This window comes from Schistocerca nitens, chromosome 10 (assembly GCF_023898315.1).
Source record: "Schistocerca nitens isolate TAMUIC-IGC-003100 chromosome 10, iqSchNite1.1, whole genome shotgun sequence".
In the NCBI taxonomy this organism is placed as follows: Eukaryota; Metazoa; Arthropoda; class Insecta; order Orthoptera; family Acrididae; genus Schistocerca; species Schistocerca nitens.
Window position 1 is genome coordinate 45,410,910 of NC_064623.1, and position 20,135 is coordinate 45,431,044.

General features: G+C 39.5%; 1 protein-coding gene across 1 annotated transcript in view; it reads left to right on the forward strand.

Moving 5' to 3' along the window:
• The window catches only part of LOC126210285 (uncharacterized), a 278,066-nt gene that overhangs the window by 39,324 nt on the left and 218,607 nt on the right, over positions 1 to 20,135 (forward strand). The window contains exon 3 of the mRNA XM_049939481.1: positions 4,861 to 4,944. Within this exon, the coding sequence (XP_049795438.1) occupies positions 4,861 to 4,944 (84 nt within the window). The remainder of the gene's footprint in view (positions 1 to 4,860; positions 4,945 to 20,135) is intronic.

The following is a 20,135-nucleotide window of genomic DNA, read 5'->3' on the forward strand; positions in this document are numbered from 1 at the left end:
CTACTAAGTGATAGCAGTTGTTTTTCAATTCCGATATCGTTTATTTCAATATTTTCCATTTTGGCGTCCGTGCGACGGCTGAAGTCAGGGACCGTGTTACGATTTTCCGCAGTGAAACAGTTTCGGAACACTGAATTCAGTATTTCTGCCTTTCTTCGGTCGTCCTCTGTTTCGGTGCCATCGTGGTCAACGAGTGACTGAATAGGGGATTTAGATCCGCTTACCGATTTTACATATGACCAAAACTTTTTAGGGTTCTTGTTTAGATTGTTTGCCAATGTTTTATGTTCGAATTCGTTGAATGCTTCTCTCATTGCTCTCTTTACGCTCTTTTTCGCTTCGTTCAGCTTTTCCTTATCAGCTATGATTCGACTACTCTTAAACCTATGGTGAAGCTTTCTTTGTTTCCGTAGTACCTTTCGTACATGATTGTTATACCACGGTGGATCTTTCCCCTCGCTTTGGACCTTAGTCGGTACGAACTTATCTAAGGCGTACTGGACGATGTTTCTGAATTTTTTCCATTTTTGTTCCACATCCTCTTCCTCAGAAATGAACGTTTGATGGTGGTCACTCAGATATTCTGCGATTTGTGCCCTATCACTCTTGTTAAGCAAATAGATTTTCCTTCCTTTCTTGGCATTTCTTATTACACTTGTAGTCATTGATGCAACCACTGACTTATGATCACTGATACCCTCTTCTACATTCACGGAGTCGAAAAGTTCCGGTCTATTTGTTGCTATGAGGTCTAAAACGTTAGCTTCACGAGTTGGTTCTCTAACTATCTGCTCGAAGTAATTCTCGGACAAGGCAGTCAGGATAATGTCACAAGAGTCTCTGTCCCTGGCTCCAGTTCTGATTGTGTGACTATCCCATTCTATACCTGGTAGATTGAAGTCTCCCCCTATTACAATAGTATGATCACGAAACTTCTTCACGACGTTCTGCAGGTTCTCTCTGAGGCGCTCAACTACTACGGTTGCTGATGCAGGTGGCCTATAGAAGCATCCGACTATCATATCTGACCCACCTTTGATACTTAACTTAACCCAGATTATTTCACATTCGCATTCGCTAATAACTTCACTGGATATTATTGAATTCTTTACTGCTATAAATACTCCTCCACCATTGGCGTTTATCCTATCCTTGCGGTATATATTCCATTCTGTGTCTAGGATTTCGTTACTGTTCACTTCCGGTTTTAACCAACTTTCCGTTCCTAATACTATATGCGCACTATTTCCTTCAATAAGAGATACTAATTCAGGAACCTTGCCCTGGATACTCCTGCAGTTTACCAATATTACGTTAACTTTTCCTGTTTTTGGTCTCTGAGGACGGACGTTCTTTATCAACGATGATAATGTTCTCTCTGGTAAGCCGTCAGGTATTTTATCGTTTCGCCCAAGGGGGGGTCCCTCTAACCTAAAAAACCCCCGTGTGCACGCCACACGTACTCTGCTACCCTAGTAGCTGCTTCCGGTGTGTAGTGCACGCCTGACCTGTCTAGGGGGGCCCTACAGTTCTCCACCCAATAACGGAGGTCGATGAATTTGCAACCAACTAATGTTAAAAGATCAGATTTTGACAGAGTAGATCTGTTAAAACCGGTCATAGTAGCAAAATTAATAGCTAGTGATCTTAGGTAACTTGATATTTCAAGAATAATACAATTGGATAATATGACTTTAGTCATGGTAATATTAAAAGAATGGTATTACCTATTTCAATATTTTCAATTTTTCTGGACAACAGTTTATATCTACCATAAGTGAGCTTCAAAAAAATAGTATAATTTTGCTGTAAGTATTCCACTGTAAACAAAGATATGACTGAACGGAAAGGAGGCATTCAAGTGATGACCCAGTGTGAATACCCCACTCCTCTGTTATTGTAGAGGCTATGGCTTCTCTGTATTCTGACTAGTTGCAGACAGCATATGATCTAAATCCAGACATTCAAGTGGAATCTTTTAAATTTTCTTTGTTTAAACTGAAAGCAAATCATTAAGGAAATTCTCTTCTGCCATTCTCCACAGGGAGTTGGGCAAATATGCAACCCCATTTGAATAAGCCTCACTTATGTTTGGTTTCTTGAGGGGCAGGTCACACAGCCTTACGACAGAGCTCTACTGTAGTTGACATTTGCAAAATTTAATGGTTACTTAATTAATGGTTATTTAATGGTTACTTAATTAAAGAGTATGAAGTTTCATTTGAAGAAAATGTGGAAAATCTGGGAGTAAGCATTAACATATGCTATTTAATCAGCAAGCTAAATAAGTGAAACTAATAGACCCTGGTGTAAATTTACGTGTACTGACGAGAACTGCATGAGGAATTCCCAGAATTGAATTGATAGGTAATTAAGTGTACCAGTTTAGAACATTTGCAGAATATCTATCCTTAATTCACATAGTAGGCATGTAAATGCTTCCCGATTCACCTTAAGTTTACGTACATAAACATAATGAAATGCTAATAAATAAATCCTGCTGCTATATAATCAAACTAAATAGAAATTCAAATTTCACATATCAAGAATATACCATGTCTGAATGACTATAAGACTGCCTAATGACCTTCAAAAGATGAGTCCAAAACTTGAGTGAGTGTTTCTATCACTGAAAGCAGTAGTAAATTTGACATAGCCCAAAACACAGGAAACATGTCTGTTAGTTGAAGCTGTGCAGCCTCGTATTTTATAACATTTCACGCCTCTCATAGGTGGACTAGCACTGAGGGCTCCTGGTAAGAATGATTCCCAATGATGACTGACTAGAAGTGGAATTGCACTCAGTGTCTCATGGCCTGTGTAGCTATGTAGCCCACAAATTCTCTCCAACATTTCACAAATATAACTCAAAAGATGTATTCTTTGATGCTAGTCTCTCTCCAGCCATTTAGATCTACAGGTCACATGCAATATTGAAGCAACAGGTTATCAGCAGTCAGGAAGCCTAAGTCAGTTGCAAAGTCTAACAGAAAGAAGAAGGTTCTGCTGCTAGGTAGTTCGCACGGTACATGTGTGGGCCAGCAGTTGCAGGAAGTGTTGGGGAGTGAGTACCAAGTCACCAGCATTGTGAAGCCTAGTGCAGGTTTGGCTCAGGTGACTGACAGCATTGGGGAATTATGTAGGAATTTTATGAAGGAGGATCAGGTAGTGTCTGTGATACAGTATCAACAGTCAATGTCTATCTTCAAGAGTTGCAGGAACCGGGGTGATGCAAAACTTTTACTGGTGTGTGTATTTTAAAAAATCTGTTATCTAGTATGTTGCATTACAAACCGAAAATTTTCTATTTTCAACAAGCTGCAGCTTTTCCAAATAGCTAATTCATTTGCTGATCAACTTTTATATCCTTTGCCATTTTACAAATGTACTAATGACTGTTCAAGAAAAGAGACATTTAATGCTGTATTGTGATAATTTGTATGCATTGAACTTGGTTTTCCATGATGCTAACAACATTTTGCAGGTCGAAGTACAAATTAATGGATAAGACTAGTATATCTTATTAGAGTTACGTTACATAACAATATGTATTCATACTGAAAATGCGTACTCTCATGGAATACATTTAAAGTAAGGTGAAACAATTCTTGCTTAATCACTGCTTCTATTCTGTCTCTGAATTTCTGAAACACCATAATAAGTGAAACTGATTTAACAAATATCGTTAATCATATTTTTTGTATTATCTATATAACTTTATGTTATCATCTATAGTAGAAAGGTTGTGGTAGAGTACAAATAATTTTGGAGTAAAGCAGACCACTCACAGAAAATGGGAAGAATTGAGTTGTGAGCAGGAGTGGACATAACCCCCCTCCCCACACACACACACACATAAATTCACGTTATCACAGCACCCTCATCCTGCACTGCTCTCCACTGTTGGGAAACCCATGCATCACATACATAGCTTGTGCACTTCCCACACCTCCCTCCCACATTCCTAACCAGCAAACTGGCTGTCTCCCTCCATGCTGCTCGTTACTCTCTCCAAATCCTCTGCTGCCTGCTGCCTCTCACCCCCCCCCCCCCCCCTCCCCCATCAACCGCAACCAACCTCACCCCAGTCCACCTGCCGAACTGCAATCCTGGCATTGTACTTCTGGAGCACAGAAGTGTTTGTGTGTATGGAGAGGGGGGGGGGGGTTGCAGGTGTGGGTGTGGGCATGTTCTCTTGCCCAAGAAAGGATTTATTCTGAAAGCTGGCTAGTTCTCTCTCTCTCTCTCTCTCTCTCTCTCTCTCTGTGTGTGTGTGTGTGTGTGTGTGTGTGTGTGTGTGTGTTTTGTCAATTCAAAGTTTCTGCTTTTCTATGAGTAATCTCCTTTGCTACTAAAGTATTTATGTTATTATTTGCTTCGATTGTATTGATCCCATATTCGCATTTGATAACTACTGTAATTATGTCACATGTACAAACAATGCTCTAAAAATAGTTTACTGGGTGAAATAAATTTATGGAATGAGTGGTGAACAAGAGTGTCTTTCCATTTTGATCAGAATTTCCGATAAAATGCCATTTTTCTGTCGTGTATCTAAAGGCAGCTTATAAAAAAGCATCAAGTTTGTAGAGGAAAAAAAGAGAGAAAACTTAAGTCCCCTACCAACCAAATCATGCTTGTATAGAGCAATTAAGACTGGCTTAATTGTCAGTTTCCATCCAAGAATGTTAAATTTGTTGAAGCTTCAGCCATATAGAACAACAAATGAAATTCTCCTTCGAATACAGGCTAGAATTCCCCATCCATAGATCTAGAACTTTTTTGCCTACTTTCTTGTAGTGTATGCTTTGTTTACAGTTTGTTCTTTGTAATTTGTGTTCAATTATATTTTTCTTACAGGAGAATGTTCCAGAAGAACATGAAAGTCCTGCCTATGAAGAAACTGAAATCAGTCATGATGAAACTGAAATCAGTGAAGAGCCAGTGAGTAACATTAATATGAGCAATTATGTTTGTTAACTTTTGGAGGATATTTCAGAAACAATAAGTAATTTTATCAAGAAAGGAGGAAGAATAAATTACCAGATATCTTCAGCTCTTTAGTTAGCCAAACATTTTTCAGCAACTTTCACACAGTTTCAGTGTGTGTGAAGCTTTATTTTCTTTAAATGTGGGATGATTTTCTCTAGTTCCTGTGATATTATTTTAAGACTAAAAGATGTAATGCCTTTTAAGTGGTTGTCACTTTTAAGTACCTTACTTAAGTCTTGAAGTCAACAGGGTTGCATTTGGTACATTTTATGGCCAGTCATCTTGTGTGGTTCCTTTTTTTGTGTTGTTTAGAGAATGGGTTAACCTTTTTTGTGATGTGACCACTATTTGATTTCATCAGTCTGCAATGACATTGCATCCTTCTAGCCTGTTACGTTAGTCCACTCTCGGGGCTTTTGTGGCATAGAGTGAAATCACATTAGCATCTGCTGCCATAATCCTTGCACTTGTAGCTATGTGTGGCCTCTTGAGACAAATCATACGACTTACTGCTCTGTAGATGGAATTGGAAACATTTCGTGTTGGATTCAGATTAAATCTTTGCTCTGAAATCTGTCTAGACATAGAATTTGTTTAGTATGTACCACTCAGAGAAGGGAATGATTGATGTATTCTGTGTTTTGTTGCTGCTGATCACCACACAGTGAACCAAGATTTTTGTCCACTAAATGTGATGCCCACTCCATCACCTCAGGTGTGCAAAATGACTGAGGCTGTCCACTATTTACTATTTTGGGTGCCAGTGAGCTTCTGACCATAACAAAATTGAAGATTTGCTGTAATAGCATAATGATTTGTTTTTCAACAAACTGATATTTTTCAGTGTAAAGGGTGTAGGCCTGCAGGCTGCTTTCTTTTGCTGAGCCATAGAAAAAAATCATCTCCGTCTATGTACATAGTCTGAAAGCCATCATATGTTGGCTGAAGATACCTTGCACCACTTGTAGACAATAGTCCGAGGTAGAAATGACTGACTGTATGCCTCCATGTGAGCCCTAATTTCTCTTATCTTCATGGTGCTTCTGTGAAATGTAAGGTGGTGGCAGTATAATTGTTCACCAATCATCTTCAAAAACCATTCCTCCACTTTTTCTCAGTAGTGTTCCTTGAAAAGAATTTTCCCTTCCCTCTTGGGATTCTCCTTTAAGTTCCCAAAGTACCTTCCTGTTATAATTCCAAATTATTCACCAAACTAGAATTTGATGACCTCTTTGTATCATCCTACTTGTGCATGGTTCAATCCTACTGGTAACAAATGTAACAGCTTGCCTCTGAAATGCTCCGTTGTCTTTGTTTAATCTATCCTGGTGGAGATTCCAAACTCTTGATCGGTACTCAAGAATCGGTCACAATAGTGTTGTATATGTTGTTTCCTTTACAGATGAACCACACTTCCCAAAAAGTCTCCCAATAAACTGAAGTCTACAGATCCCCTCCGCTGCTACACTCATTATATGCTTGTTCCATTTCTTATCGCTTTGCAATGTTAGGCCTAGATACGTAATTGAAGTGGCTGCATCAAGCACCACACTACAATTGCTATATTTGAACATTATAGTGTTGTTTTTCCTACTCATTGTATTAACTTACATTTTTCTACATTTAAAGCTAGCTGCCATTCATCAGATCAACTAGACATTTTGTCTTAGTTATCTTGTATCACCTAACAGTCACTCAACAAAAACACCATTCCATACACCACAGCATCATCAGCTAAAAGCCGCAGATTGCTTCTCATCCTGTCCATCAGTGATGATACTCTTCATTCTGATGAACACTTGCAGGTGAGGACAACACACTGGGTTCTATCTTCAAGCTACTCGCTTATCTGGGAACCTGTTCATGTACCTTTGTTACCAGTCTGCAGTGGGGTACCATGTGAAATGTGTTTTGAAGATCAAGTAATATGGAATCTGCCTGTTACCTTTCATTTGTGGTTAGCAAGATGATATGTGAGAAAAGGGCAAGCTCAGCTAAGCAGAAGCAATGCTTTCTTAATCCATACTGATTTGTGGGCATAAGATTGTCTCCATCAAAGTAATCGAGTATATTTCAGCATATAATATACTTCAGAATTCAACAGCAAATCAATGTTAAGAATATTGGTCTGTAATTTTGTGGGTCCTTTCTTGTATCCTACTTATATATTAGAGTCACCCACACTTTTTCCCAGTCGCTACTGATATTGCCATGGACAAGAGATTCGCGATAAATGCAAGCTAAGCAAGATACCAGTGCCCTAGAGTACTCTTTGGGATTCCACCTAGACCTGGCAGCATATTGGTTGTCAATTCTTGCTTGTCAATTCTGGCACCGGTTTCTCGAGGCCTGTTTCTATGTCTTCCATATGGGGTTCTGTAAGATGGTCAAACAATGGTATGTTTGTATGATCATGTATGAAAGATTTCTTACACAAAATTTAAAATTTCAGCTTTCCATTTACTATCTTCTACTGTCACACCAAACTGGTCAAATAATGACTAGATAGAGCCTTTCAGCCAATTGACAATTTTATGTAGGACCAGAATTTCCTTGGGTTCTCGGCAAAGTCTTTTAACAATGGTAGCTGATATATCTTTCATGCATTGTTCATTTTACAGGCACACAAATCTCTACTGACTCATCCCTGTCGTCATTACACATTCTCTTTTGAACCAAGAATGCAACAGTCTTTTCTTTCTTACCATATCCTGAATATTATTACTAAGCTACAGTGGATGTTTTCTATCCGTAATCCACTTATCCGGCACAGACTTCTCCAGAGTGTTATTTACAGCCTGTTTTACTTCTGCCCATAATTGCTCTAAACTAATCAGACTGGAACTAAATGGTGTCCATTCATTGTATAAGTGGGATACTAACAACTGCTTTCATGCTCTTTCTTACAAAAATCCTCGCCCGGTGTTGTTTGATGGATTTATTAATTGTGGTAATCATCACCGCTGTGATAATATCATGGTCACTGATCCCTACCTCTATACTGACACTATTGATATGGTTAGGCCTGTTTGTACCTACAATGTCTAAAATATTTCGAATGCTTGTGAGCTGTCAAATTAGTTGCTGAAGATAATTTTTTGAAAATGGGTTCATAAGTACATTACAAGACTGCCTGTCTATACCCTCTGCAGCAAATCCATGGATGTCCCAGTCTCTACTCAGAAGAGTAGTCCCCTCCAACTATCGTTTCATGATATGGGTGTTTACTTGCTACTGACAAGGGGACGCCACGACTTTAGGATCACAGATTTGCTTGAAACTCTGTACACCTGTAGTAGACCATTAAAACAGTATAATGTGGAGGTAAGAAGTGGCATTTCCAAGAAAATCACAAGAGAAGTTTTACGCGTCTGTTACGTGGCGTATGTATCTGTGTGTAGATGCTGGACTTTGGAGTTCATGGTGGTTAAGTGTTTAGCGTTCGAGCTTCTTCTGACAAACATGTTCGAGGCAATGGTTCGATTCCCACTCAGACTTAATTTTTAACCTTTATTTTTTTCATCACTGGTCATTTAATTTAATTTATGACCTTTGAGAGGTAATACAATTAAAAAAAAAAAAAAAACTGTCGAAAAGTAAACAATGAAATGCATAGAGCTTTTCTGTCATGATTTACAAAATCCCTTATACTTCCAATCTGGTAAGGTACCCGGAACTACTTTGCACATCAATACTTCAAGCTGCAAACACAGACTCTGGCCCCATCTGGCAGTTAACCTGTGTAGTGGTGAGACGTTGCTAATGTAGCAAGAACAAATAGTGTAGATGCAATTTTTGTTAATATCACATAATTTACACTCCTACTATGAAAATTAAGTTTCAGCAGGAGTGAACTGTCACCTCACACATGCTCATCTTACAATGCTCGAATGCAAACAATATAACCACCATGAACTTAAATGCCTGGCACCTACACACAGGTACGTAAGCCACACAATAGGTGCATAAAACAGCTCTTGCGATTTTCTCAGAATTGCGACAGTATTACTAATTGCTCATTATGTTGTGTTATGGTCTGCTAAAGGTGTACAAAGTTACCCATGATCCCAATGTCAGGACCTCTCTTTGTGACAGTAGACTTTCTTCGAATGACTCTAAAAATGTCAGGGCGTAATTGAATGGCAGGTAAAAATGTTCAACAATTAACTTGATTTTACCTAGAACTGTAATATGCATACATATAACTTCACTGTCTCATGCAAATATGACCTCAGTAGAGACAACATTTTTTTGACTGTAATAAACTCTCCTCCTGCTCCTCCTTTGGCATCTAATCTGTCTTTCAGGCATACATTCGATGACTTCCTAAATATTCCCAAGCTTTCTACTTCAGTTTCAGCCAGGTCTTGGTCCTGAGAAAAAATTGAGTGTGACAAATTTCCTGGAGGGCAATAAATTCGATAACTTTGTTACAAATACTTTGACAATTTAGTGATTATATTTTAACAGTCATAGTGTTTTTACTCTGCATGCGATTTGACTTCACTATCTGCATGTGGATTGGCAAGTGCTCATAAGAGTGCTTCAAACTACTGCCTAGCCACCCGCTATGTACTCTGCTACCCCAGTAGCTGGCTCCTTTGTGTAGTGCTCCCTTTTTCTATCAGTTATTCACCTGGTAATGAAGGTCTAGAAATCAGTCTATCAAATCAGTTCTCGCATAGTGGGTTTCCGTTCCAATGATAGAAAAAAAGAAGGAAAATGAACTGAACCATTTGTATGTAGGAACACTGCAATAACAATAAACAATTCACAAGGCATGTGGAGGAACTCTGTCTCTTATCTCAGGGTAGCCCACTCTGTCCGTCTCTCCAGGAGATTAATTTCCATCAGTTGTATACCCCTACTAATTTCCATCAATCGTATACCCCTGAACTATGAGGCTATATCCTGCCCAAAAAGGACGAAGTGAGTGGAGAGTGAGCTAGAGAAGGCATAGGTATTTTCGTCAGTACTGACTACCACTCCTCACCACTCTCCCTTACAGCGACGTTACAAGCCGTTGCCATACCAGTGCAGGTGTGTCATCCATTGATGATTTGTTCCCTTTACTTGCCCCATGTGATGTGCTCAATGATGAGGCCCCAACCAAACTTATCATACAGCTCCCCCACCACTGTGGTGATTTTAATGCACACAGCGTGCTTTGAGGCTCTGCAACTACCTGCCCCAGTTGTAGAGCAATTCAGAGGCTTCTCGTTTTCTCATGCAATTACTTGCTAAATACGGGACAGAACACACATTTATGCATAGCAACTGGGTCGTTCACTGCCATTGATCTCTCACTTAGTACTCCAGTTCTTGCTCACACTTCTTAGTGGGAAGTGGTGGACGACTTGCATGGAAGTGATCACTTTCTGATCTGGATTCATCTGTCAGATGGAGTGGAACCCGAAAGGAAACTGCCGTGATGCATGCTTGGTAGAGCAGACTGGAGACTTTGTGGCTAGTTGGCCCAGTTTAAACATTGTGCCAATGTCGAGACATGGGTGGATCATAATAAGAAAATGATCCACCACGCCACTGCAGCATCCGTTCCACAGACCCTGGGACAAGAGAAGAGACAACCTATCCCTTTGTGGAGTGACGAATGTCACTCTGCAATCAGAATTACGTGTGTAGCTTCGCATAGGTTCAAGGTTTGGTAGCCTTTTGGCGAGGGCAAGGTGTCACGGAATTATTCGAGAGAGCAAGAAGAGGTTGTGCCAACAGTTCCTGTACACCATTAATTGTTCCAGAAAGAGTTGTGTTGTGTGGGAGACCAACAAGAGAATTTTTGGGAGTGGAGGGAGGTGCTCCATGACTGCTGTAATGGGGAACGGCACTCTCCAAACCATTCCACGGGACATTGCCCAGACCATGGGAACCTGTTTTGCCATAGTTACTGCAACTGCCAGTCAGGATTCAGGCTTCCAGTGCAATAGAGTGGTTGCTGAGGGGCATAGTACGGACTTCTGGTACACCACTGATTAAGATTACAACTGCCGTTTTGCATGTTGGAGCTGGATTCTGCATTGTCTGCAGCCTACGTCCATTGGTCTCAAAAGAACCCATTACAGTATGCTGCATCACCTCGCAATTTTTAATACCGTTTTGACGTCATGTCACTTTCCAAACTAATGGCATGAGGCAATTTTAATTCCTCTCTTAAAACCCGGGAAAGACCGCGCATCCCCGAGTATTTACTGTAGTGTTGTCCTCACTAGCTGTGTGGGAAAGACCTTGGAGTGGATGGTCAGCTGCCGCCTTGTCTCAGTCTTAGAATCCAGGTGCCCCCTTAGTCGCTTTCAGTGTGGGTTCAGGAAGTACTGCTCCACCTTTGATAACCTGGTCCTTCTGGAGGTGGCTATACAACAGGCTTTCCTATGCCGACATCACCTTCTAGGTATATTTTTTGACATTGAGAAGGTCTACGATGCTACTTGGAGGCATCTTATCCTCGAGCAGCTTCACAATTATGGTTTTCATTGTTGCCTTCCTATTTTTATTCAGTCCTTCCTCTCGCCGTGATATTTTAGATACTGATTTGGTGATGTCCTGTCTGATTGCTTTGAGCAGGAGAACGGTGTCCCTCAAGATAGTGATAGTGTGACTGTCTTTGCAATAGCTATTAATTGCATTACGTCCATAGTGTTGTTTGTTTGTGAATGACTTCTCTGTTTTTGCCCTTCCTCAAGCCTTGCAACAACAACATGTCAGGTGCTACCAACTCTTCGACATTTGGATGAATGGGTCAGGAGAGTGGTTTTAAGTTTTTCACCAAGAAGTCGTGTGTGTTCTTTTTAACTGTTCTCATTCCATTTTAAACTTTCCTGAGTTGAGGATAGGTATTGAATAGAGTTGGGGAGAAGAGGAGTTTGTGGCACAACTTGACTAGAAGAAGGGATTGGTTGGTAGGAAATGTTCTGTAGTGTCAATGGGTCACCAGTTTAGTATTGGAGGGCAGCGAGAAGGGTAAAAATCGTAGAGGGAGACCAAGAGATGAATTCACTAAGCAGATTCAGAAGGATGTAGGTTGCAGTAGATGAAGATGGGAGATGAAGAAGCTTGCACAGGATAGAGTAGCATGGAGAGCTGCATCAAACCTGTCTCAGGACTGAAGACCACAACAAAAACACGAGTTGAGAATGAGGGACACTTTCCTTACTTTCAAAGACATAGTGAGTTTTCTGGGCCTCATATTTGACTTTAAGCTTTTGTGGTTACCACATCTTCAGGACCAGAAAAAATGTTTACTTAAGTATTTTAAAATGTCTTAGCCACAGTACATGGGGAGCATACAGGACTTGTCTGCTCTGGTTTTACAGGGCATTTGTATGATCTCGGCTCGATTATGGGTGCACGGTGTCTGCAAGACCCTCTTATTTAAAAATGCTAGACTTGGTGCACCATGAAGGGATTCGGTTGGCCACTGTTCTGAATAGAACAAGCGCCCATACCATGCGTCTGTGCTGAGGCTCGTGTACCGCTGCTTCATATCAGGTGATGGCTACTTAGGGGTGTGCCAAGCATATAAAAGACCATCCACACCATACACACCCATCTACCGTACCATTACTCAGCCCCCACTGGAAAGGCTTTTTTGTAACCGGCAACAGGCAACGAGGCCCTGTGGGATTCGTGCACAAGTTTGCCTTCTAGAGATTGGTGTGGCTGGTCTTCACGTTCTACATTGCGGTTGGAGCAGATATCCACCTTGGCTTCTCCGGAGGTCCAGACTTATTTTAGACTTGACCAATTTTAAAAAAAGACTGTACGTCAGATTTTACACTTCAATCTCTGTTTTTTAATGTTTTAGATATGCATCACAGTTTCACTGTAGTGTACGCTGATGGCTCCAAACAAGGGAATTTCCTTGGCTGCTCTGTCACCTTCCTGGCAAGTATTCCGTGTTCTCAGCGACACTCTGTGTCATCCTGAAGGCACTGGAGCAGATGCGTTGTATTCAGGGCAAATGGTTTCTCATCTGCTCTGCCCTTAGTGTCTTACAATCGTTACAGAACCTGTACCCAGCTTAGGAGTTCATATGGCTGATAGTGAGCAACTGTATTTGCTCCAACAGCAGGGTAAGCAGATGTCACTCTGCTGGGTGCCAGGTCATATAGGGATATGGGGAAATGAGCAGGCTGATCGAGCTGCCGAGGTGGCCTGCTGAGGACAGGATGTGCCACAGTGTCCTATTCCCGTGCAGGATGTCATTTCTGCACTACACGGGAAGTTGTGGGATGAGGAATGGCTGGTGGTGCTGGCCAACAAGCTTTTGTTGAGGAAGTCAACATCCTGGCCATGGTGTTCCTCCTGGCAGTTGCTCAGGCAGTATGAAGTTTTGTGATGTGTGTGGACTCTGGCCTAACATTGTAGGGTCGAGGTTTTAGTGTGTTGCACAGTAGCTGGCTCCTCCTTTTTTCTTCTTGCGGTCAGCCAGCCACATACATTTGCTCTGTTGTTTTAACTCCTTATACCACTTTCATCCTGTTTAGTTAATCTTTTAATATTGACACAATACTTCGTTCCATGCTTCTGTGCGGTTACACACATAGTTTGCCAATTTTTTTTATCTTTGTTTTCTGTGCTGTTTTATCTTCCTGTTTTGTGTATTTTACCGACACTTCATCTCAATGTGTTTTTATGCGGGCGCTGAAGACCTTGTTGTCGTGTGCCCACTACAAACATCTCCACTCATAACAATAAACATAAAAAGTAAGTCAGCTGTATGCGTGGGAGGAGAGCACAATACATACCCAGAGTTGTGACTGTACAATAACACACAGTAATATAACTGAGATTACAGTACAACTTGAACCCACAACTGGATACCGCCTGCTTAAGATTCAGGTTCATGTGTACTCAGAGTATTGTGGTACATAAGTATATCAGACCACCCTATATATTCTTGACAGTGGCAGTAGGTGTTGATCTGCAATGTATGGGAACTGAAGGAAACTTCGGAAGCTGAAACCGCTAAAAAAGCAGTTTTGACAGAGCTGTGGTGTTATCATTGGATCTTCTAAATGATGAGCAGTAGTTGATTGGGAACGTGATTTACAATCATAACTTGATAAATTGTCTTGTAACACAACCTACAGAATTATAATGTACCTTATGCTTTAAAATATTACAACATAAGGTCCATCAAGAGCTGTAACTCATTTCACTTTGAATATATACTTTCCACTTTCATTAAGATCACCACAAATTGTCATGAGAAATATAAAATGACTATATACAGAAAAAATATTACTGTACGATGCTGATTTCAAGAGTCCACGTTTACCACGAGCTGGACTACACAGAAGTGGTACAAACATAACAACAGCCACTTAACATCCACCAGCTGACACTGTGGTGGTTGACTGGATTATCATCTTGTATACAGCACAAATATATAGGCATAATTGCACATAATTGTTAATACATTATTAAGGACCGTTTTTAGTTACATTTATATATAATTCAGATTAGAGAACTCTAGAAATTTTATGTACAAGTAAAGTACGTAACCGATAAATTTTTATAGGATAAAAACATTTGACATGTATTACGTAATGAAGAAACTATTAGGCTCGTAGTATGTTAAACAGAGACAAGAACTTAAAAAGAAAGTTATCTCCAAGGGAGGATATTAGTAATATGATTAATCTGTGTCATCTTTGTCATTTATATCTCGATGCCCGCAATTGTTTCGATTTTCTCATCATAATGGCTAGACAATATATTTGATCTTTTTAATTTTTATCTGTTAAGAAATAGTGCTATACACACAACATTATATACAGATTGACATTATAAAACAGTAATATAACTTATTTAATGCAATTTTAACCATAGTAATAGGTTTTTCATCTGGATTGCATAGGTACGTCCAATGCCGGATTTACGTATAGGCCTACTAGGCAAGGGCCTAGGGGTGGCACTCCCTGTGAAAATACCGAGATCCCTGAAAAGCTGTGATAAACTAATAAGCAGTTTCTTAAATACTGTAACATGTATGGGCCTTTGTATGTAAAACTCGACTCTACTTAAATTTCTTGTAGAAAGTACCAGGAAGTATCAAGTCAGCCCTCCACTACTGTAATTAATGTGGAAGGTCTGTGTTCGTCAATATCTGAGGTTTGATTTAGTGACACCCTTTAACAGAACATGTTGATACTGGAAAAGTTTTACATTTTTAAACAGACGTTCATATGAAAAGAACATAAACAGAATATCTAATAATATGTGAAATACACTTCACAACAGTTTAAAAATTTTATTTGTTTATTTACTTAGTTACTTCTTTTGGCGAAGAAAGAAGAAACCAACTTTCATTTGTCTCATTTATTGTGCTGTAGCCTGCATGATATCAAAGTTCTCACTCTGTGCAGTCGAATAGTACATGGCATTGCAAATTTTATATTATACTTGTTAACTAAGCTTTTTTTCATTGAGGAAAGTTTATTTTTATTTTATGTTGAAAAAAGGGGCATTTGCGTGTACACATAACAGCAGTGTTCACACAAATGACAACACACAACATCAACTACCAACATTACTTAAACTTTGTAGTCTGTCTTCTCTGCCCACAGAAACCGCTAAAATTTTATAAGAATAAGTGGGATAAGAGTCTATCCAGCACACCTCAGTGCAAGAAATTGCAAAAATTATTTGCTTTTTAAATTAGAGACGAATTCCAGCCGGCAGGTGTGCTTCTACAATGAAATTAAATTATTCTGCATTGTTGTTCTTTCATAGCACAGCTACGTTGAGTAATCCTGAGTTGGTAGGTTCATCACTTCATGTTTAAATAAAAACTCTTTGTGCTTGTGAACCGTGTTTAAAGTAAAAAGCTATGTACTCATGTGCAGTGTAGTACTGTATGATTGGAACTGGATACAGTTTTTCTTTCTTTCCTCTTACTATTTTTTTTTCTTTTGTTTTGACTGTTGGTTGACTATTTTGTAAGTGCCTTAACATGAATAACAATGAAAAAAGCAAACGTGCAAAATTAAATGGGGTGGCATTTCGGAAATTATCGAAGGAAAGGTGAGAACGAGAAGCCAATGTTCTAAAAATGCTTGGCGGACTAGATAAATTTTTCGCAAAAGATTGTTGCTGGTACGACTTCAAACTCAAGTAGTATGGATGATATGTCTGGCTCTGCAACTGCTATAAAAGAAGGAAATACAAACAAAACAAAAGTTAAAAATGAAGAAAAACAAATTCTTTCTGATTTCGAGTTTCACGAAAAGCTAAGTGTCGAGTCAGACATTACAAAAGGAAATAATCTCGTTAGTGTTCATCCTGCAGACTGGTGTGTCAATGAATCAACAGTCAACACTCTCTTGCAACATGGCACTAATCAAAATTGTAATGGTGATTTTTCTAATTCAAGAAAATCAATAGGCAATAAGGCCACTTATTCGAACAAAAATATATTTTATCGTAAACTTTTAAATGGTGAATCACCTTCGCTTGATCTTTTAGTATGCTATTTTTTCTGCACCTAAACTGTTCAGAGGTAAGGCCGCGACTGCTACTAATGCTATTGCAGATTGGAAAAATATTTCTAATATTTCATCTCATCATGAGAAGTCACATGAACTCAAAAATTCTGTGTTATCACTCTTAACAATAAAAAAGTCACTTGGAACAATAGATAACCATTTTGAGTCATATGCTGAAACAGAAAAAAAACGTACTGGCGCAGTGTGTTGAAAAGGGTGTTTGCAGTAGTGAAGAAGCTAACAAGTTGTGGACTTCCCCTACTGGACACGTTGAAAGATTCCATTCATTACATAATGATCAATTTATAATGTCTCTTGAACTTATAGCCGAGTTTGATCCTTTTTTCACAGAGTACATTGAATGATATGAAATTCCAGGGAAGGGACATAAAAGTTATCTTTCCTCAACTATCTGTGATGAAATAATAGAGCTTTTTTCTGAACAAATAAACAGAATTATCATAAGTGAAATAAAATGGGCCAAATATTTCTCTATAATAATAGATTCTACTGTGGACATTTCACATATTGATCAATTATCTTTCATATTAAGATATGCGAATGAGAGTGGTGAACCTCTTGAACGTTTCCTTCCATTTTTACCAAACCCGGGACACAAGTACGAAAACTTAGCTGAGGCCTTACTAAAAGTCCTGTCTACAAATTCCATTGATATTACTGACTGTAGAGGCCAGTCAAATGACAACGCAAGCTAGATGTCAGGAACCTACACTGATTTGCACGCACGCATTAAACAACGAAATCTGAAAGCGCATGATGTGCCTTTTGCAGCACATTCTTTGAATTTATTCAGCACCAGTACTGCAAGCTGTTGTCAGGAAGCATGTTCAAAATGGTTCAAATGGCTCTGAGCACTATGGGACTCAACTGCTGAGGTCATTAGTCCCCTAGAACTTAGAACTAGTTAAACCTAACTAACCTAAGGACATCACAAACATCCATGCCCTAGGCAGGATTCGAACCTGTGACCGTAGCGGTCTTGCGGTTCCAGACTGCAGCGCCTTTAACCGCACGGCCACTTCGGCCGGCTGAAGCATGTTCATTTTTCAGTGTAGTGCAAAACCTTTATAATTTTTTTCTCTGCTTCCACAGATAGTTGGGATAAACTTCTTTCTTTCATGAAGCCAGGAAGCAAAACGGTAAAAAGTTATCAAAAACACATTGGTCAGCGACAGTGGGAGCGTGTGTGTCTATATGAAAATTGGGAGGGCGTTATCAATGCCCTCATACATATTGGCAATAATGTGTTTGAAAAACCACTTGTGTGAAATGAGGCTTCAGCTTTATTGAATCAGCTCAGCAGACTAGAAACAGTATTCATGATGATAGTTTGGAAGGAGATACTCTAGAGATTTAATAGTGTAAATCTGAAATTGTGTAAATATTGATACCTACTAAAATAGTGCATGAATTATATGAATCACATGTAGGATTTGTTGCATCTATTCATGGCATGTTGGACTGGTATGAAAATAAATCCATGGACATTTTGACTGAAATAGGCCATGAATGCACCTATAACAGATCACGAAAATGCAAACTTTATTATGATGAAGAAGTGGACTCTGAAGAAGTTTTTCTGACTGGAAGGAAAAAATTTAGAGTCGAAACATTTCTCCCAGTACTCGACAGTTTGTATGCCAAATTAGTGAGAAGGAAGGAAAGCTATAGAAAACTGTTAGACTCTTTCACAGTTTTCAGTAACCTTAAGAATAGTTAATCTGATAATATTGCTGAACGTGCAAAAAACTCCAAGCATTATATGACATAGATTCAGAGCCTTCCTTCCCTAGTGAATGTGTACATTTCGCAGAACTTTTGAAATCTTCTGCAATTAGTGATATACCAGTCGAAATGAGTAATTTTTTACGAAAAGAGAGGTTACAGTCTGTATTCAGAATGTTGACATTGATCTTAGAATATTTCTATGTATTATGGCACTTACAAACTGTTCAGCAGAACACTCGTTTTCGGCTCTTAAAAGGCTGGAATCGTAGCTATGTTCTACATTGTCTGAGGAGTAATTGAATGCCTTGCCCATTCTTCACATTGAAGCTGACCTCGTAACTGATAACCATGTGAATTATAAAGATATGATCAATGACTTTTCTGCCATCAAAGTCAGACGCAAACTTTGCAGACCGATGAGTTTGTCTATTTATTCATATTAGTTTTAAAAATTTTAGATTATGATGTGATTTTTATTGTAACTTAGAGCACATTCATTGGATTTACAAACTTCGCATTACCTGCTTATTTTATAAATGCCGATGGAATACTAAACAATACCCGAATGACCCAGGCTGCTCAGCACTGTAGAGTCAAGTCATACTGATACTGTAGTATATTACAACTGATGCGTGTTCCTTGGCGTCCACTGAAATCTATAGTTATGGCGGATATATACGTTATCGGAGAGCATCTAGCTGCACATACTCTAGTGCATGTTAACTATTAGATTGGAAATGGAATTCCATGCTTCTTGACAGAGCATAGGGGATATGCGGGAGACCTGCACTGCTGTACTGGGTAAGGTCCTAATGAAGGTGGTTTGCCATTGCCTTCCTCTGACCGTAGTGGGGGATGAATGATGATGATGAAGACGACACGATGACAGCCAGTCACCTCGGGGCAGGTGAAAATCCCTGACCTTCGAACCTGGGAACCCGTGCTTGGGAAGAAAGAATGCTACCGTGAGACCATGAGCTGCTGACAACTGTTAGATTATAAAACAAATTTGGTTTTTCCACACTAGTCTGTAAAATTATGTACGAGGGTAATCCCAAAAGTAAGGTCTCCTATCTTTTTATAAGTACATAGACATGTTTATTTCTACAATGGTTCACATTAGTTTACAGCTTTAACATTTAGCTGTTTTTCGACATAATCACCATTTCTGCCAATGCATTTTTGTAGATGCTGCGGCAGTTTTTGTATGCCCATGTCATACCAGCTTGCCGCCGTGCTGTTCAGAAAGTTATGTACCTCTTCTTTCACCCCGTCGTCGGAGCTGAATCACTTTCCGGCCAAATGTTCTTTTAACCTAGGGAACAGGTGATAGTCACTGGGTGCCAAGTCAGAACTATAACGGTGGGTGGGTCTTTATGTTCCACTGAAACTGTTGCAGGAGAGCAATGGTTTGCCGAGCGATGCGTGGGCGAGCGTTATCATGGAAAATGTGTACACCCTTGCTCAACATCCCTCTTCTCCGGTTCTGAATTGCCCATTTGAGTTTTTTCAGAGTCTCACAGTACCTGTCAGCATTAAATGTGGTCCCAACGATTCAGCTCCGACGAAGAAGTGAAAGAAGAGGTTCATAATTTTCTGAACAGCATGGCGGGGAGCTGGTATGATATGGGCATGTAAAAACTCTCCACAGCATCTACAAAAAGACATTGACAGAAATGGTGATTATATCAAAAAATAACTAAATGTTCAATCTGTGAACTGATGTAAACCATTGTGGAAAAAACAGGTCTATGTATTTATAAAAAAATAGGAGACCTTACTTTTGGGATTACCCTCGTAATAGCAAATCCAGCTCTGTGTTTGTTCACCTGTATTTAGTTATTAGTTTGTGCATCGAAATCTCTATTTCATTTTCATTTCTTACACTTT